At 44.3% G+C, this 20,131-nt stretch overlaps 1 protein-coding gene and 1 pseudogene across 1 annotated transcript; both read left to right on the plus strand.

Moving 5' to 3' along the window:
- Nucleotides 1–12,628: 12,628 nt before the first annotated feature.
- On the plus strand, nt 12,629–13,757 carry LOC123405662 (annotated as a pseudogene).
- Nucleotides 13,758–14,365: 608 nt separating this feature from the next.
- On the plus strand, nt 14,366–15,295 carry LOC123403667. Its single transcript, XM_045097588.1, has 2 exons — nt 14,366–14,859; nt 14,963–15,295. Exons 1-2 carry the CDS (start codon nt 14,468–14,470, stop codon nt 15,069–15,071), a joined length of 501 nt encoding a protein of 166 aa, XP_044953523.1. The 5' UTR covers nt 14,366–14,467; the 3' UTR covers nt 15,072–15,295.
- Nucleotides 15,296–20,131: the final 4,836 nt, after the last annotated feature.

Below are 20,131 nucleotides of genomic sequence, written 5' to 3' on the forward strand. Positions count from 1 at the left end.
TCACAATCCGACACGCTTGCGGAACTCTAACGAGACAAAGCAAACCGGAAACAAGAATCAACACACGATATTCACCACACGATGCATAACACAAATGATGCATGAGCAGCTGAACATATGCAAGTCACGGCATGACAAATCACACAACCAAACACTACACATTAAGTGAAGTTCAATATGCAACGAGTTGCATATTGACGAAACTCCACATACGAGTTATTTAGTTCTATCCCGATTAGGTACTCGGCAATATTAAATGTGATTAAACATGGCAAGAGGTGAAGCGCAATTAATCTACCTATCTAGGCATTTTAAATGAGGTCGGAAATGACATATAGCACCTCCGAGGCGACCTTACATGTTAATTTACAATTCTGTCCAGATCTGAACTAATGCTTTTAGTTAGTTGTTAAACATCTAAACAAATAGGTTCACGTGATTCTACGCGTCATTTCAAGCAATCTACACATAAAGAACATCTCCAACGGAGCTATGGAGTAAATCCTACGAATTAAACAAGAGGGCATCACGGCAAAATATCGCGCGAACTAACTTACTCAAAGCTAAAACTAATTGCACAGAAAAATCCATGGGATTTTTCTACCCCGGAAACATATAAAATATGTGGGGTTGCACAACAATATAATGCCACACGAAAAATGCGGGAAACTAACCTATACACGGGGAAATAAACTACCGGCAATCCCTACGCGCAAAAATACCAATGACCGCTCTAAATTACATGGAGAAATGGTCCCTAATACATGGACATTTAATCTACGGCATCCGAGCAATTCGAACTCGCGCGGAAAATAAATACGGGCACTATTCTAATGGGACAGCACGTTACTCTAGGCAAACAGTGGGACAAACCTCATCAAACATTTATGCAAGTTGCAAAAACGGATACTACGCGAAATTCTACACCAAATCCATATATTACACGTCTCGATCCGACTTACGGATAATAATCTACGGGCGTTTTAATAACAGTCTATTTTTCTGGAATTTAAACAATTCCGAAAATAACCTAATATCTAATGGGCCCGATCTACTACTAGGCCCAACACAACTAGCACAACAACAGAAAATAAAAATAAAAATAAAAACACAGGCGCAGGGGGAGAGGCTCACCATGGGCTTCGGGGTCGGCCTGGTGGGAAGGAGGAGCTGGGCCGCGGGGCGACGGGGGTGGAGCTGGGTCGGGGAGGCCGACTAGGCCGTGGGGCGCTCCTGGCCCACCCGACGGTCACAGCACAACGACCGAGAGGAGCGACCTCCTCGAGCTCTCATGCCGGCGACGGGATGCAGCCGGCGGCGCTGGCTCCGTGGTGGCCGGAACGGCACGGGAACGACGGGGTCGACGGATCCATGCTTGGGGACCCTGGATCCAGCGACGGGAGGAGCTGCGGGCGGCCATGGCGGGCAAACGACAGCGGGGCGGCGCTCGAGCTGCAGCAGGATCTGGTCGCGGGCCGGCTGGCTGCAGCAGCTCGCTCTGGCGACCGGGGTACGGCCGGCGGCGGGAGGCGGCCGGGGACGGCGCGGAGGCCGAGGGGGCGGCGAGGCGGCGCGCTAGGGCGAGGGGCGGCGCCGGGATGCAACGGCGGCGACACGCTCCGGGAGGCAGGGAGGCGCGGCGGCGCTCGGGCCCAGATGGGCTTCGGGCGGGCCTGACCCGGGCTCGGCGGGCCCGACGGCTCGGGGAGGAGAGAGGAGGTTCGAGTGGGGCTGGCTGCACGGATTTCGAGGAGGGGCTAGGTTTCCTTTAGGGGCAGGTTAGGGGTGTTTAAATAAGGAAAAGGGGGCTAGGGTTATCCGAATTCGGCCCCGTTTTCGCCCACGCGATCGGAATTGAACGAACTCGAACGTGGTGTCGGCTAAGTGATCGTGTAGAGTAGGCTAGCCCGGGAAGAGAGGGAAACAGTGCGGCGCGGCAACGCGATTTTAAAACACCAAAAAACGTCCGACGGTAGACCGAATACGGTGCCGCTCCGGTCGACCGTTCGGGTACCAAACGGGCTCCGATCGCGACGAAATTCGACAGGCGGCCTACCTATAACTAATAAAGACCGCGTGTCAAATCTCAACCCGAACGGAGAAAGTTTTGCGCACACTTTTAAAAACAAGATACGAACGATGCCGCAGGCGCGTGCGTGTGCGGTCGGGCTCAGAACGGACAACGACGACAACCGGCAACTAACAACGGATGCAAGTTCTGAAAACTGGCGGCAACGGAGATGCCGATGCAATGCTGATGATGCGCATGATGCGATGATGATGCGACAAATAAAATAAGACACACGACGAAAATGGAATAGAAGGGGAATCTTCTGGAACGTCGGCATCGGGCTGTCACATCAATGCACATGAAGATGGAGGTTTTTGTATCCTCTTTGGGTACCTATCACCTTTGGGACTACTTTCATAGCATAATCCAACTACCAAGTCACGCACCACCATTCTCTAAAAGATCTAAGTGAAGCACATAGAGCAAAATTATCTAGCTCAAAAAGATATAAGTGAAGCACGATGAGCATTCTAGCAAAATCACGATGAGTGCATGTCTCTCTCAAAAGGTGTGCAGAGAGGATGATTGTGACACAACAAAAAGAAAAGACTCCTAAGATACAAGACGCTCCAAGCAAAAACCGTATCATGTGGTGAATAAAAATATAGCTCCAAGTAATGTTACCGATGGATTGAAGACAAAAGAGGGGATGCCTTCCCGGGTCATCCCCAAGCTTAGGCTTTTTGGTGTCCTTGAATTTTGCTAGGGATGCCTTGGGCATCCCCAAGCTTGATCTCATTCCACTCCTTATCTCTTTGTCCATGAGAGCATCACCAAAAACTTGAAAACTTCACAACACAAAACTTAAACAGAAACTCGTGTTAGCATTAGCACAAGAAAACAAACTACCACCACTTTAGGTACTGTAGCAATCTTGATTTCTATTTATATTGGTGTTGGGCTACTGTATTCTCACTTTTCCATGGTATTACCCCCCGATACTATCCATAGTTTCATCAAAACAAGCAACCAACTCAAAAAAACAGAATCTGTCAAAAACAGACCAGTCTGTAGCAATCTGTATACTTTGTATACTTCTGGTACCTCAAAAATTATGAACAATTACGACTACGTGGGCAAAAGGAATATCAACCAACAGCAAAAAGAATAAACTCAAAATCTCTTTCTAATAAAAATGAAAAATCATCTCGTGAGCGAAAAGTTTCTGTTTTTTTCCAATAGGATCAAACAACCCTCACAAAGACTAGTCATAAAGGAAAGAAACACAAAAAACACAATCACAACAGAATTATGATGGTGTGGACGCAACAAGATAGAAAGAAAAACATAAATTCATTGGGTTGTCTCCCAACAAGCGCTATTGCTTAACGCCCTTAGCTAGGCATAAAAGTGATAGAATCACGTATCGTCGTCTTTGGTGCTCAAACCATAAGTGGCCCTCATCATGGATTCATAAGGCAATCTTATTTTCTTTCTAGGAAAGTGTTCCATGCCCTTCTTTAAAGGAAATTGAATTCTAATATTCCCTTCCTTCATATCGATGATAGCACCGATAGTCCTTAGGAAAGGTCTACCAAGAATAATAGGGCACGTAGGATTGCAATCAATGTCAAGCACAATGAAATCCACGGGTACATAGTTCCTATTTGCAATAATAAGAACATCTTTGATCCTTCCCATGGGTTTCTTGACAGTAGAATCCGCAAGATGCAAATTAATAGAACACTCTTCAAGCTCATTAAAACCCAGAACATCACATAAAGACTTTGGAATCACGGAAACACTAGCACCCAAATCACACAAAGCATTGCATTCATAGTTTTTGATTTTGATTTTGGTAGTAGGTTCCCACTCATCATGAAGCTTTCTAGGGATAGAAACTTCCAATTCAAGTTTCTCTTCAAGAGATTTTATCATAGCTTCGACGATATGATCGGTAATGTCCTTGTTTTGGCTATAAGCGTGTGGAGAATTTAGCATGGATTGCATCAAGGAAATGCATTCAATCAAGGAGCAATTATCATAATTGAATTCCTTGAAATCCAAAGTAGTAATTTCATTACTACTCAAAGTTTTAATATCTTCTACCCCACTTTCAATGCTTTTAGCATCAAGATAGATGGACTCTGAATTGTTGGGGCTCTTTTCAACCAAAGTGGATTCATATCCAGCCCCATCATCATTAGGTTTGACATAAGAAAACAAAGATTCAATGGGAGTCACACCAAGCACTTTAAGATCTTCGTGATTCTTATCACGAGAACACGCCTTTTTAAGCCATTCATGTCTAGCACGAAATTGGGCGGTTCTTTCTTTGCTCTTGATCATGGAAACACGCATAGGTTTCAAAGTTTCATCCATATTGATCTTGGGAGGAGCACATCTAACTTTAAAAACATCAATATCACTAGACATTCTATCAACGCTCTTAGCCAAATCGTCAATTTTGAGTAGTTTTTCCTCTATGGACGCATTGAAAAAAAAATTGAGTTGATAAACGCTTTGATATTAGTCTCTAGATCAGAGGGTAATCTATTGTAATTTCCATGAGTGTTGTTGTAGGAGTTGCCAAAGTTATTAGAGGAGTTACTAGGAAAAGGCCTAGGAACATAGTTTCCTCTAAAAGCATTGTTGTTGCCAAAATTATTCCTACCAACAAAATTAACGTCCAAGCTAGCATTGCTACTCTCAATCAAGGAAGACAAGGGAATATCATTAGGATGTAAAGGAACACTTCTACTAGCAACCAAATTCATTAACTCATCCATCTTAGCACTCAACGAGTTAATTTCTTCTATAGCGTGTACTTTCTTACTAGTAGGTGACCTTTCAGTGTGCCACTGAGAGTAGTTCGTCATGATATTATCTAGGAGTTTTGTGGCTTCTCCTAACGTGATTTCCATGAACGTTCCACCGGAGGCGGAGTCCAAGATATTTCTAGAAGCGAAATTCAAGCCAGCGTAAAAGATTTGTATAATCATCCAAAGAATCAAGCCATGAGCGGGACAATTTCTAATCATCAATTTCATTCTCTCCCAAGATTGTGTAATATGTTCATGATCAAGTTGCTTAAAATTCTTGATATCATTACGGAGAGAGATAATCTTAGCCGGCGGAAAATACTTGGATATATAAGCATGTTTGCACTTATCCCAAGAATCGATACTATTTTTGGGCAAAGACGAAAACCAAGTTTTTGCGTGATCTCGCAACGGGAAAGGAAAAAGCTTCAATTTAATCACATCATTATCCACATCTTTCTTCTTTTGCATATCGCAAAGCTCAATGAAGGTATTGAGATGGGATGCGGCATCTTCACTAGGAAGGCCGGAAAATTGCTCTTTCATAACAAGATTCAGCAAAGCGGCATTGATTTCGTATGACTCCGCACTAGTGGCGGGAGCAATCGGAGTACTATTAAAATCATTATTATTAGTATTCGGGAAGTCACAAAGTTTGGTGTTTTCATTCATGCTGAATTCGGCAAGCAAGCAAGCACACAAGCGAACAAAGAGCAGGCGAGAGAAAAGGCTGAACGAAAAAGGCAAACGAAAAAGGCAAACGAAAAGGGCAAAGATTTTTTTGTAAATTTTTGTTTTTCAGAAGTGGGGGAGAGGAAAACGAGAGGCAAAAAAGTAAATGCAACAAATAAGTTTGCGGCACTTACTTGGATGAGTTCTTGACTTGATCCTCCCCGGCAACGGCGCCAGAAATTCTTCTCCTACGGCAACAAAAGTTCTTCCCCAGCAGTGGTGCCAGAGATCCTTCTGTTGTCTCTTGGGCTTAGGTTGGTTTTCCCCTTGAAGAGGAAAGGGCGATGCAGCACAGGAGCACTAAGTATTTCCCTCAGTTTGAGAACCAAGGTATCAATCTAGTAGGAGAATCTCGTCAAGTCCAGAGTACCTGCACAAACACAGAGGGCTTGCACCCAACGCTATAAAGGGGTTGTCAATCCCTTCAAGATTGATTGCAAAGTGAGATCTGAAGACGGAAAGTGCAACGAAGTAAAAGTGTAAGGTTGAATATATAGTGTGGAGTAGACCCGGGGGCCATAGTGTTCACTAGAGGCTTCTCTCAAAATAGCAACTATTACGGTGGGTGAACATATTACTCTCGAGCAATTGATAGAACCGCACAAAGTCATGACGATATCTAAGGCAATGATCATACATATAGGCATCACGTCCGAGACAAGTAGACCGATACTTTCTGCATCTACTACTATTACTCCACACATCGACCGCTATCCAGCATGCATCTAGTGTATTGAGTTCATGACGAACAGAGTAACGCCTTAAGCAAGATGACATGATGTAGAGGGATAACCTCAAACCAATGATGAAAACCCCATCTTTTTACTCTTGATGGCAACAACACGATGCGTGCCTCGCTATCCCTTCTGTCACTGGGTGAGGTCACCGCACGGTATGAACCCAAAACCAAGCACTTCTCCCATTGCAAGAATCATAGATCTAGTCGGCCAAACAAAACCCACAACTTGAAGAGAATTACAAGGATATGAAATCATACATAAGAGAGATCAGAAGAAACTCAAATAAGATTCATAGATAATCTGACCATAAATCCACGATTCATCGGATCTCAACAAACACACCACAAAAGAAGATTACATCGGATAGATCTCCATGAAGATCAGGGAGAACTTTGTATTGAAGATCCAAGAGAGAGAAGAAGCCATCTAGCTACTAGCTATGGACCCGTAGGTCTATGGTGAACTACTCACGCATCATCAGAGAGGTCATGGTGTTGATGAAGAAGCCCTCCGTATCCGAATCCCCCCTTCGACAGGGCACCAGAATGTGCCCCAGATGGGATCTTGCGGAGACAGAAGCTTGCGGTGGCGGAAAAGTAGATCTCCTGAATTTTTCTGGGATTTTAGGGAATATATAGGCACAAAACCTAGGGCAAAGGAGGTCCAAGGGGGCCACAAGCCCGTGAGGCCCGGCCTCCCCCCGGCCGGGGCTGGGAGGCTTGTGGGGTCCCTGGGGACCCCCTGCCTTGGTTCTCACGTCTCCCGATCTTCTTTTGTTTCGGAAAAAATCTTTTCGGGGATTTTATTCCGTTTGGACTCCGTTTAAAATTTCCTCTGAAAAGGGTCAAAAACACAGAAAAAACAGGAACTTGCACTTGGCACTGAGTTAATAAGTTAGTCCCAAAAAATATATAAAAGGCATACAAAAATCCAAAGTTTGACAAGATAATAGCATGAAACCATCAAAAATTATAGATACGTTGGAGATGTATCAGCGTGCAAAATCATTGGTGCTTTGCAACTAAGAGGATGCAGAAGACGCTTCGAGAAAAATGAAAAAATAAATGTAGAATTGAAGCATCAATGGCCTAGGCATTCATTACTGAGGAGGTGGTGAACAGCGGTACAATGATGGCGGCCCTAAAAAGGTGGACACAACTTCAGCCTATTCAAAGGGAAGCTCGCACCAGTCGGTGCTTCGAAACCAATAGCATTGGACGTCGAAGAATGGCACACAATTTTGTTGTATATCTTCAACAACCTAACAGAAGTGTAGCCGTACATCGAGTAAGTCCTTGGTACATTTTTTGGCAATTTCTAATTCCTTTGAACTGTTCTTATTCCCGAATATTTTATACAGTCAATACGTCACCAAATTCATGGATGAAGCAATGATCCAAAAGGATTCCGTCGAAGAGTCTGAGATTCTGGCAAAACATGGAGGCAGTTATCCCAGTTTTTCATCTCTTGGTTCAAGCAAACGGTAATTATCATTAATGGACCATTTCATTTCTTGGTCTAATATGCGGCTAATGCAACAATCCTTTCGTATTAAACTTGTAGGCTAATTGAAAGTCTATGGATACCGAATGGAGACAAGTTGATAATGGTTTTGACTATAAGGTCCCTTCATTTGAGAAATAGAACATCAACATATATCACTTTTGGACCTTTTGCAAAGGGTTGTCTATGCCCGACCGAAAATCTACAAATTGTGGTGTTCTGCTATCGGTGAAGGAGGTACCGAGTATAATGGAAGAGCTGAAGTAATTTATGAACTTCAATTCTATGGTGAAAACCCACATAACGTCATAGTCTTCAAATGTTATTGGTTCCAGCGGAAGGAGACTAGAAAGACTCATGAACATATAGGTCTAGTCGAAATCAAACAAAGCACCCATTGTTCCCGATGTTTATATTACGACTCAACATGCACCCAAGTTTTCTATCTACCGTGGTCCTGCCAAACTAATAAGAATCTTAATGGTTGGGGTGTTGTTTATGAATTGCCGCCACGTGCTAGACCACCTCCCCTCGATGAACCTCACATTAACCCAGACACATATGAAGGAGAATTCTTCCAAGAAACACGTCCTTCCAAGAAACGCTTCAAGAACCGCTCTACTTCACCCCACAACATGTAAGTAGACAGTGATAGTGAATCTGACTCCCCCCTGAGACGGAACAAGTAGAGATGGAACTAGAAGAGGCTACTGTTGCGGATGCCCTATCAATACTTAACCGATTACAGAAAGTCCTTCCACATGTTGATGCCGCTGAACCCGATGAGCACGTCATTCATGACGACACGCATGATAGTTATGATGATGATGCATTTATTGACCCCGGAGCATATATAAACGATCCAAACTATTATTAGTTTGTATGCATCACAACTTAAATTATGTACATATTATTATTCATGTCAGGTATTCAATTATTTCATGTTGTACTAATTTCTTTTACTCTTTGTCATGGCAGGTGTTGAAAGATGGTGGGCGCGAGTCCAGAGCGCACCGCGGGTACTTCTTCATCGTGGACCGCGGGAGGGGTACTTCCATTCCACCCCTATCTCTCCGGTGATCATTGATAGAGAGTATTGGGACATCCACGGGCACTTCTTTGTCGGTGTCGCTTCCCACTGGGAGAGGAGGTCAGGGACGGAAGAAGCAGAGAGGTACAGGACGTGGCTGTGGGAGAGGTGAGCGGACTGCTACGCCTTCCTCGGCGCCACCCTAGCTCATTCACCCGAGCACGGGACTACTAGCGTGGGCCCGTTTGAGGTAGAGGCTACGGGGGCTCCGGACCACGAGCCTCGGGTCGACGGGCCTTCGGCCCACGAGACTCCGGTCTTAGAGGCTTCCGCCCACGAGTCTCTAGTCCCAAGGGCTACGTCCCACGAGACTCCGGTCCCAGAGGCTTTGTCCCACGCGACTCAGGATCCAGCGGCTACATCCCAGGAGACGTCCGGATGGGGTACGTGACCGGATCCGACCGAGGGGCTGAGTGGTCATGTTAATGTTGGTGGGGATGAGTCTACTAATAGTGAGGGCGAGGTGGTTGAGGGGGTCCACTACTAGCGTGGTCGTACATGACTCCCGCCCATGCCGGCGACCCGTGAGCAGAGGCCGGTGATTAGGGTTGATGGGGAAAAGTAAGTGCATTTACTCTTTTTGTATCTTTTGCCTTCATGTTTTTAAAATATCTAATGCGTTGACCATTACATACTACATGGGTTGGCATCACCCCTGTGGAGTCCGCAAGCCGAACACCGTCCTTGGTGTGCTTTGTTGGCTAAATTTCTCAGGGTTTGTCACATTGCCCGGCGAGGGTCAGCTTCCTCAACTAGGATTGAGCTGGGAGCACTACAAGGTTGTATAGGCCCCATCGGAGGAGATGGTCGATGGTGTCTTGTAACAGACGAGGGCCAATATAGTGATCAACATCTTTTGGGTAATTTCTCCTTTATGCAATCTAAAATTAACAATAGCTAGTTATTGTACAAATCAGTGTTGTCTCGTTTGATTGCAAACGTTCTACAAGTGTGAGGAGGGATACGAGAAGGAGGCGGTCAAGGTTATCGATACCGAGTGCAACTCCTATTATAGAACTTATGCCACGAGGCTCGGCCGCAGGCCTTTCGAGATAACTACGTCATGTGTCGTATTAAGAAGGAAAAGTCGTCGTGCCGCGAAACGTTTTTGAGGAAGGAGCACTACATGAATGTAATTACCTATACTTAAGGCCTTGTACTTAGTTATCTTGAATTGATTCGTAGGCGTAGCGCTGAAATTTCTCTTTACTAACTTATAGGTGCCCCCGAGATGGTGTGAGGATAAGATAGATTGTTGGGAGGCATTGTTGGATGAGTGGTGCACAAGCCAATTGTGAGCTGTCCACGACAACGCGAAGGACCGGTGTGCCCAAATTGTTGGTGTGACACACCATCAAGGCAGCTCCAACTTATTTTAGTTCGGACGAAACTAGGTACGTGGTTTGCTTCATGATTCATACAATTCATTCTTCATGTTAGCTTGAGGCCTTTACTAATACTTTGTTACTCTTTTTTAGGCGCATCACAATAACACGGAGGTGCCACAGGTGCACAATCTCTATGCCATGGCCCATACTGCCTCGTACAAGAAGGCCAATGCATTCTCTGAGCCTGACCTTGATCATCGAGAGAAGTTCACCAACATCTCCTCCCACCACAAGCTCGTGAGGTACAGCGAGGAGGGAAAGGCGAGGAAAGGGGACGACTTTAACCCGAGCCATCAACCTTTGGATCTAGAGATGGTGATGATATCTGGTGGCGGGAGGCCCCATGGCTCAATAGTCATTGGAGATGGGCTGATACATTGTCCTCTCGCTCTCCTGGAGATCAAGGCGCACCAAACGAGCTCCTGTCCTGAGATAAAGACTCGTCCACGGCCAGTCGATCTCGCCATTGAGGTTAGTTATACGGACTCAAATAACTTTCCTCCATTACATTGTGTGTGTGGCCATCGATGATTACAATGCTAATGAGGAGTGGTGTTGCAACTGACATGAATTACACATTTGAGAAAGTATTCTAATAATAAAGACCCAAAAACTAGATTTAGAAATAGGTGTAGTGCTTTCTGAATAGAGATGTTATGCAAGTATTTCACTTCAAGGATTTTGGCTACCAAAGAGGAATGATCTTTGATAATTCACCAAGCTATCGTGGCCACAGGGAACTTATTAAAAAAGATCTCTAACGCCTAATCCACCTTCGTCCATGGGTTTGCAAGTATCTTCGCAAGATCGGCTTTAGCATGCTCCCTCTTACACCCTCTTTTCACATGAGAGGTAAGAGTATATAATAGATCAAAGCCGTTGATCTCGTTAATTAATGGTCAGCTTAACTCTTACCTTCTTACTTCACATATAAAAGAGGGGGGTGGGGGTAAGAGGGATCATATTGGACATATAGTAAACAGGTAATGACATAAAAGTAGATTTAACAAGAGTACGCCTACCTACATGAAAAATCTATTAGCCTTATAACTAGTCCCTCCATTTCTAAATATAAACACTTTTAGAAATTTCAATACACACTATATATGGATATCGATTCACTTATTTTATTTTGTATGTTCGTCATATTATACCTTTTAAAAGATCTTATATTTAAGAACGGATGAGTACTTAACTTGGCCTTAAACTTGTCGACGATGAAATTATAAACAACAACTATTTTCATGCCCGGAGAAATAAGAAGATAGGTTAAAGTATTGAAATTCATATCAAAAGCTGGAAAAATAATTTTAATGTAAGTCTTAAGATGCTCATCATTGTGTTTGCTAAATAAGGTAGCTGATTTATTTTAATTGAGGTTTGACCTGAATTAGGACAATATTTTCTCCGTTTTAAAATAAATGTCCTAAGTTTAGTGTAGCTTCGCAATAGAGATAGTAAAAAGTTGGGAAGGAGGGAATACTAATTAATAACTTGTGTTATCATATCGGCATCGTTATTATCCGTTGCCGCAAACAATCATATCACCCGCAAACATTATTTTCCCCTAAGAACTACATTTGAATGAATAGAAGTTGGAGAAACGTCCTGGTCTTAATCCCTCTAATAATATGTTTCACAAGAATTTCATGGTATTGGTATTAATACGTTCAGTGTGTAAGGCCAACTTCATCGCGCGACCCATCTTGTCCCGGTGCGTCTGTTTGAGGTAGAACGGACGAATAGCGCGACCCAATGCGCGGACCCAAACGGACAAATGTCCGGATTTCGTTCGTTTTCGACCCATCCCCGACCCAAACTTGCGCCGAGTTTGGGGGAAACGGACATCGCGCGAACGCGCTCGCCGCACGCCCTTGTCCGGCCGTGGCCCGCGTGTCGGGGACACAAGTATTCCCATTCGATTCCCACGCCTCCACCCCCTCTCTCGCTCGGCCCCGTCGACGGCGGCGCCGCTATTCTACGGCCACCTTAGCCCCCGGCAGTCCATAGCAAACCACGTCTCGACATGGACGCCACCACGGCCGCGCTTTCGCGGTAGTTTAGGCGTCGATCGGAGGAGGTTTGGCCGTCGCCGTCGTAGCCGGCGACAAAGTGGATACGACCGTGGGCGACGTACCACGGCATCCACGACAGCTTCCGACGAGTGCTCCCGAGCGGCCAGTAGCCGGCCGCCAAGCACCGCTGCATCGAGGTGATCATCGCGGTCTCTTTGCCACCACAACCGCAAGGTGTTCGACACTTTGTCCACAAAGGTATGCACAGTGATGATGAGTTTTTCTTCCATCACTTCATTTGTTCATCGGACGATTCTTTGTCGGATGATGAAGATCTTGTGGTGGCCGCAGTGCTGGTTCATGACCACATTCAACGGCAGCTTCCTCGGTAGAGGGTCACTCCCTGGCCGTGCTCCCAACCTGAACCACAACAGGGAGAGAGGCCAGGCCCTGCTCTATGTCGATTACTTTGCGAACACCCCGCTCTTCAAGCCGGATAAATTTCATCGCCATTTTCGTATGGCAAGGCATGTGTTCAATCGTATCCAAGAGGGAGCGGTTGCTTATGACCCATACTTCCAGTGCAAGACGGATGCCCTTGGCAAGCTAGGATTCTCCTCTTACCAGAAATGCACCGCGGCCATCCGCATGCTTGCATATGGAATTCCAGGCGATCTGGTGGATGAGTATGTGCATATGAGTGAGACAACATGTCTGATGTCAATGTACAAGTTCTGCCAGGCTGTGATCGAGGTGTTTGGCCCTGAGTACTTGAGCGAGCCAACTGTCGCTGATACAGAGAGATTGTTGGCGACCAACGCAGCTAGAGGCTTTCCAGGCATGCTTGGCAGCATAGATTGTATGCACTGGGAGTGGAAGAACTGTCCATTTGCTTGGCAGGGCCAGTACAAAGGGGCATGTCAAAGCGTCCACTGTCATATTAGAAGCGGTGGCTTCGCAGGATCTTTGGGTATGCCATTCTTTCTTCGGCAAGGCAGGTTCTTACAATGATATCAACGTGCTGCACCGTTCTCCAGTCTTCGCAAGGCTTGCAGAAGGCCACTCCCCACCTGTCAACTTTGAGATCAACGGCCACCAGTATAACAAGGGGTACTATCTAGCTGATGGTATATATCCTCAGTGGTCAACTTTTGTGAAGACAATCTCGAACCCTCAAGGTGAGAAGAGAAAGAAATTTGCCCAAGTGCAAGAGAGTGCTAGAAAGAATGTGGAACATGATTTTGGTGTGCTTTAATCCCGATGGGGTATCGTTCGAAACCTTTGGGAGGTGATGACTGTTTGTGTGATCATGCACAACATGATCGTCGAGGACGAGCGTGATGACAGTATCTTCGACCAAGGATTTGATTATCAAGGTGAAAATGTTGAGCACCTGCATCAAGAACCGGCCACGTTTCAACAATTTGTCGAGTTCCATCGCGAGCTGCGTGATTGACACACTCATTTGGATCTTCAAAATGACTTGATTAAGTACATGTGAGATCATATTGGCAACCAATAAATGTATTGGTTCATTTCATGTTCATTCAAGATAATTTAGATTTGGTTGTAAAACTATTTTATTTAGAGACAATTTTAATTGGGTTGATGTGCATACTTGTTTTGATACGAAAATATGGGCATTTTAAGCCCTGACGGACAGGATAGAGCAAACGGATGCGGCCACGCGCTGGACGCACGGCCAACGCATTCCAGAACATGTCCGGACACGACCCATTGCGCTACCTAAACGGACAGAATCTGGACAAATCGAACATCCGTTTAGGATCGCGCGGTGGAATTGGCCTAAGTAACAGAGTAAGTAGCAGCAATCGAGAACAAACTGCATGATACTCCACCCAAACAGATGCATACGGCCGTGCGCACGAAACGAGGTACACGTAACCAGTTGCATGTGCTCTTCAAGCGCGGGGTCACGCTGGCGCGTCGTCGCCCTGCCGCGCGTCGCCACCTTGCTCCCGTCCGTTCCAGACGCTTCACCACTCGCCACGACGCCGACGCCACCGAGCCGCCCCTACTATAAGATAAGCCACCGTCACAGACTCGCACCAGCTCAAAGCAAAACAGAAGAAGCGCCCACACAAAGAACTCCAAACCACGCTCGATCGTCGCTACTCTCTGCTGATAACACCCAGGCTAGCAGCCATGATGATGGCTTCACGAGCCGCCGCCGCTCTCCGCACGGCCGCCCTGCAGCAGGGCTACTACGTCCGGAGGTCGGCCTCCACCGCGGCCGCGCACGCCGAGAGGCCCAAGGCCAAGCCCGTGGGCGACTACGTGCCGGTGTACGTAGCGCTGGGGATGATCGGCCTGGCGGTGACGCTGGGGGCGCACACGGCGCGGCAGCAGCTGGCGCACGCGCCCAACGTCTGGGTCGACAAGCGCAAGCGCGAGGCGGTGCCCGAGGTGGCCGACCCGGACCTCGCCCTCGACGAGGCCGAGCGCTTCGTCGGCGGCTCCATGTTCCGGAAGGTCGCCCACGTCCAGGACGACCGCTCCCTCACCGCCGGCGTCGCCGACCCCGTCGCCGACTACCCGTACGACCCTATGTTCCTCGTTCCGTCGATTTGCTATCACTTCTTTTGTTGGTGTTTCGATTGATGTACGTGGCTGATGTGTTGGATGGTTTGTGTTTCTCAGGGCGAGGAAGGCGGTGACGCTCAAGGACGTCGGCGTGGACCCGCCGGGGATCCCCGAGCAGAGCAGGGAGGGCGTCCTGGACAGGATCTTCAAGAAGAACACCGCTTAATTTGGAGACAGGGGAGCAGGCAGCACGCTTCGATTTCGGTCCCTTTCTCGCGTTAACTAGCTAGATTTGCGTTTCAGTAGTGTCGGATCGGCTGCACTTTTTCTGGAAGCCGGTCGATGTATCGCGAACGTGACACGTGATTGTGCTGTACATATGTATCCAGTAATCTCGAGATACCTAGTTTGTTCCTCGACAATAAAACTATGCACCTACTCTCTTTTTTCTCTTTTTTCTTGTCTCGGTTACAATCACTATGACAAAACTGTGCCTCAGTTACAAATCAACATTTCTGAGGTTTTTCTGAGGTTGATATCAACGTGAGCTTGACATCAACGTCCGTACGATACCACCACAGCTATCGAACTAATTAATGCGGCTTCATCGTTAATATACAGTTTTAGAGATTTGTGTCTGAGGCACCATCGCAGCATCCACAGCTATCGGACTAATCAACACGGCTTCATTTTTACGCACTTTTAAGGTTTAAGGTGGCTCATCAAAAGTAAACTCCTTGCCACCCCACCAAGAAAAAAATCATACATTCCATCCACCAACTCAGCATATGTTTCAGCCATCGAACTGATCGAAGGTGGCTCATAGAAAACCGATGGACGTGGCTTCATCATCACTGATATACAGGATCTTCAAAAGCCCAACCGATGGACGTGGCTTCATCATCACTGATATACAGGATCTTCAAAAGCCCTTAAAACGATGGCTCATCAAAAGCCCTTAAGGCTGGCCATAGTAGAGAGTATATCATGCATAACTATCATAGATGACCTTATTTATTGACATACATAACACATAATAGCATAGCATTAAACATGTTATGGTATCTATCTATATTACCACTAGTAGAAAATATGCTATTAAACATGTTATGGTATCTACCTATATTACCACTAGTAGAAAAAGGGCATTTAGCAATCAAAATGTAAAACAACACACAACTATTTAAAATATTTAAATGCAACAACAAATGCGATCAAAATCGCAACTAAGGTAACAATTGACCCAACAACATAATAATACCAAGCCTCTTTATTAATGACATATTTTCTAATATTTCTAATCTTCGAGCGCATTGCATCCATCTTCAAGCGATGTGCATCCATCTTCAACAACATCGCATCGATCTTCATCTTGCGATCATCGATGACATCGGCGACATGCAACTCCAGTTCCATATTCTTGTCATCAATTATTTTCAATTTTTCTTTCAAGTATTTGTTTTCTTTTTCAACCAAATCTAACTTCTCGAGAAGAATTTCTATGTGGGTTGGAAATTCCGGTTCAACTACCTCCTAGATTAAAAAATATATGTCATGTTGGTCATCATAATTGTCATAAACAATAAATAAAATAAATAGTTATAAAAGATAATATATACCACATCCGAATCATAGACAGGACGAGGGCCGACGGAGACGAATACCAAAACCATCGTACTATATAATAACAAAAAATAATAAAAGTGAGTAATTTATACAAGTATGTATCTAAATCATACAAGTAAGAATTTTTTTTTTCTTTTAGAAAGAAGACAAGAACAAGAGGCTCACCACGGTGATGCTCGCGACGAGATCGGCGCGGTGCGATCGACAACGATGAGGACGAACACGGGACGACACCCTATCCATGTGCAGACTCTAAAAGGTTAATTTGAGCATTTCAAATGAGCTAAACTAGCAGTGACACATGAAAGGATGAAGTAGCTAACCTTTTAAAACACTTGTGGAGTTGGTGCACGGCCAAACGTAGACAAATATTGAGGAAAATGGAGTTTGGAGGTCGTGTTCGGAGAGGACAAAGCTTAACTAGTATGGCTCGGACATTTCATGGAACACGTCAAGTGCATGAACTAGAGTGGCAAGGACGGCATATGGCATGGGCACACCTCAGTCAAAAACAGAGAGAGTGGACAGGGGCGACGGTATATATAGGCAGAACTTCAGTCCCGATTTTTCTCTCAAACCGGGACTAATAGCCTTCCTTTAGTCCTGGTTTGTGCCACAAACCGGGACTAATGATCCGCGACACGCCACGTGGGAACCGCTGGATCTTTAATCCCGGGTTTTTCCCCGAACTGGGACTAGTGAGGTGAACCGAACCGGGACCAATGCCTGTCATTTGTCCCGGTTTTGATTTGAACCGGGACTAATGGTCTTTCGGCCCTCGGCCGAAAGACCCTTTTTCTACTAGTGCTCTAACCCTCTCCTTCTTCTTTAATTGTCTGCCACATCAGCACATTTGCTAGTCCTAAGTACATGATACTAGCTTAATTACTCTTACTATGGCCAGCCTAAAACGACTCCACCATAATTAAGCCATTGAAGAAGGAAATCATACATGTCATCTACAAACTCAGCATATGTTTCATTTTTTCAACGCTGAACTTCAAGGACACATGCATCCATTCCCAACCATAAAATCGAAAGGACACATGCATCCATTCCCAATCATAAAATCGATGGTCTCATCCCAACCATAAAAAAGGAGGAAAATCATACCTGTCATCCATAAAAATCAATGGTCTTGAAAAAAGAAATCATAAAAGTACCTGTCATCCATAAATTCAGCATATGTTTCATTTTTTCGACCCAAGAGCTCGAAGGACACATGCATCCATTCCCAACCAGAGCAAGCAAACAATAGATTAGGAATTCGACGATCCTCCTCACCACGGGTGACCGAGGTCGAGCGGAGGGGAGCCACCAGAGAACGACGCTGAAAGATTGGTCTATCCTCACGGTGGCTAAGGTTTCAGCTGGACAGAGGAAAGGAAAACCACGTCTATCCTCACGGTGGCTAAGGTCTCAGCTGGACAGAGGAAAGGAAAACCACGTCTTTCATTTTTCTATATGTACTCCTAATTATGCACGTACTCTGTGAGGCGTGATCTTGTTTTGAGTTTGAAGTGATAGGTTGTAGAGCGCTATGATATGTGTTGTTGTACTGGCTCTGCATTTCGTGAAGGTTATCCATTTCTGAGTTAACTGCATATTTGTACTATCACATTTGAGACTAGAGGTAACGAATTATTTTTGTATGCCCATTTAATAGTGTTCTGACAGGTAAACTTATCGGGTCGTTTGTGAGGGCCGATGTGGCATGTTCTTTTACAGAAAACCTCTTTACTTTATTTCTAAACACGCAAATGCTTCCTTAATACGTCTCCAACGTATCGATAATTTAAAAAATATTCATGCCATGTTTGTCTATGTTTACAATATTTCTATATGGCTTTGATGCAATTTATATGATTAATTTAGAACTAACCCGGACAGACGTTGTTTTCAACAGAATTACCATGATGTTGTTTTAGTGCAAAAAATGGAACTTCTTGAAATCGCTAGAAACTTTATTCTATCTTGATAACACTTGATGTATGTCTTGCATGCGGGTACCCTTAGTGACATTGGGGTATTCAAGTGATTCACTTGATATATGTTATGGCACCAACTTGCGGATTTCGGTGACCTTGGGGATCTATGCATAAGGGTTGATTGCACGTTTTCATACTATGTTCTGTGATAGAAATCTTTGGGTGCTCCTTCAAGTTCTTTGTGTTGGATTGAATATGAAGAATCTGAATGTTTTTATGCATGTCGAATAATTAGCCCACGGATACTTGAGGTGACATTGGAGTATCTAGGTGACAAGGTTGGTTGATATGTATCATGGGTGTTATTTTAGTACGAACTGTAAGGCTGTTTGTGACACCTATAGGAGCAACCCATAAGATTGATTAGAAAGAATAACTTTGAGGTGGTTCTACTACCTACATCAATTTTATCTTATTGTTCTCCGCTAGATAAGAACTTTGTAGTGATTCTTTGTTGCACATTTAGGAATGATCATATGCTTCTACTATGTTAGCATTGTTGAGAGATTGCACTAGTTAAAGTATGAATCTTAGGCCTTATTACTAAGCATTTATGCAAAGTTTTGTTTGGTGTTTTACAATTGCTACCTTACTATTTTTATATTTTTAGATTAGAAAAACATATATCTACTATCCATACTACACTTGTATCAACAACGCTTCGTCGAACTAGTGAACCTATACAATTTGCCATTGTATTGGGTGTGTTGGGGACACAAGAGATTTTTTGTATTTGATTACAGGGTTGTTTGAGAGAGACCATCTTCATCCTACACCTTCCACGGATTGATAAACCTTAGGTCATCCACTTGAGGGGAAATTGCTACTATCCTACAAAACTCTACGCTTGGAAGCCCAACATAGTTTACAAGAATAAAGTTGTGTAGTAGACATCAAGCTCTTTTCTGGAGCCGTTGCCGGGGAAGTGAGTGCTTGAAGGTATATCTTTAGATATTGCAACTAAACCATTTAGTTTCTTATTTTTCACTAGTTTGGTTTATGAAAAAACTATAAAAAATGGAATTTAGATTGCCTCATTTGCTTTGTCTTTATAAAGTCTTTCGTGAAAATGATGGTTCGGAAAATTGTGCTCAATTGTTAGAGGAAGAATTTATGAAAATGATTAATGTGAAACCCTCGAATGATGAGCATGATAGTAATATCTTTAGTATGAATTTTGTAAATATACATGATGCTAATGATATGCAATGCCACAAGCTTGGGGATGCTATGTTTGATGAAGATGTTATTTTTAGTCCCTCAAGTTTTGATGAGCAAATTCATATTGATGAAATCATGCCTCCTATCTATGATTATTATTGTGATGAAATTTATACCATAAAGAATAAGGATAACCATAAAACTTTTCATCATGATTTTAATTTTCACATGGATTCTATCAATCAAGTATCTCATGATAGTTATTTTGTTGAGTTTCATCTCCTACCATGAATGATAAGAATTTTGCTTGTGTGGTTAATAATAAAAATTCCATGCTTGGGCATCATGAAAATAATGCTTTATATGATATTATATTGTTGAATTCCTTCATGATGCTACTGAAAATTTTATGAGGGAGGAACATATGTTTGTAGGAATTGCAATAATATCAAGTTTCCTCCCTATGTGTTCAGAGTTTCAAAGTTTTCTTGTTTTGCATTCCTATGCTAGT

This window comes from Hordeum vulgare, chromosome 6H (genome assembly GCF_904849725.1).
Source record: "Hordeum vulgare subsp. vulgare chromosome 6H, MorexV3_pseudomolecules_assembly, whole genome shotgun sequence".
Classification (NCBI taxonomy): domain Eukaryota; kingdom Viridiplantae; phylum Streptophyta; class Magnoliopsida; order Poales; family Poaceae; genus Hordeum; species Hordeum vulgare.

Coding starts and splice junctions, on each gene's coding strand:
- LOC123403667 (XM_045097588.1), top strand. CDS start 14,468: ATGATGATGGCTTCACGAGCCGCCGCCGCTCTCCGCACGGCCGCCCTG. Junction 14,860..14,962: donor GACCCCGTCGCCGACTACCC/GTACGACCCTAT, acceptor TGTGTTTCTCAG/GGCGAGGAAGGCGGTGACGC.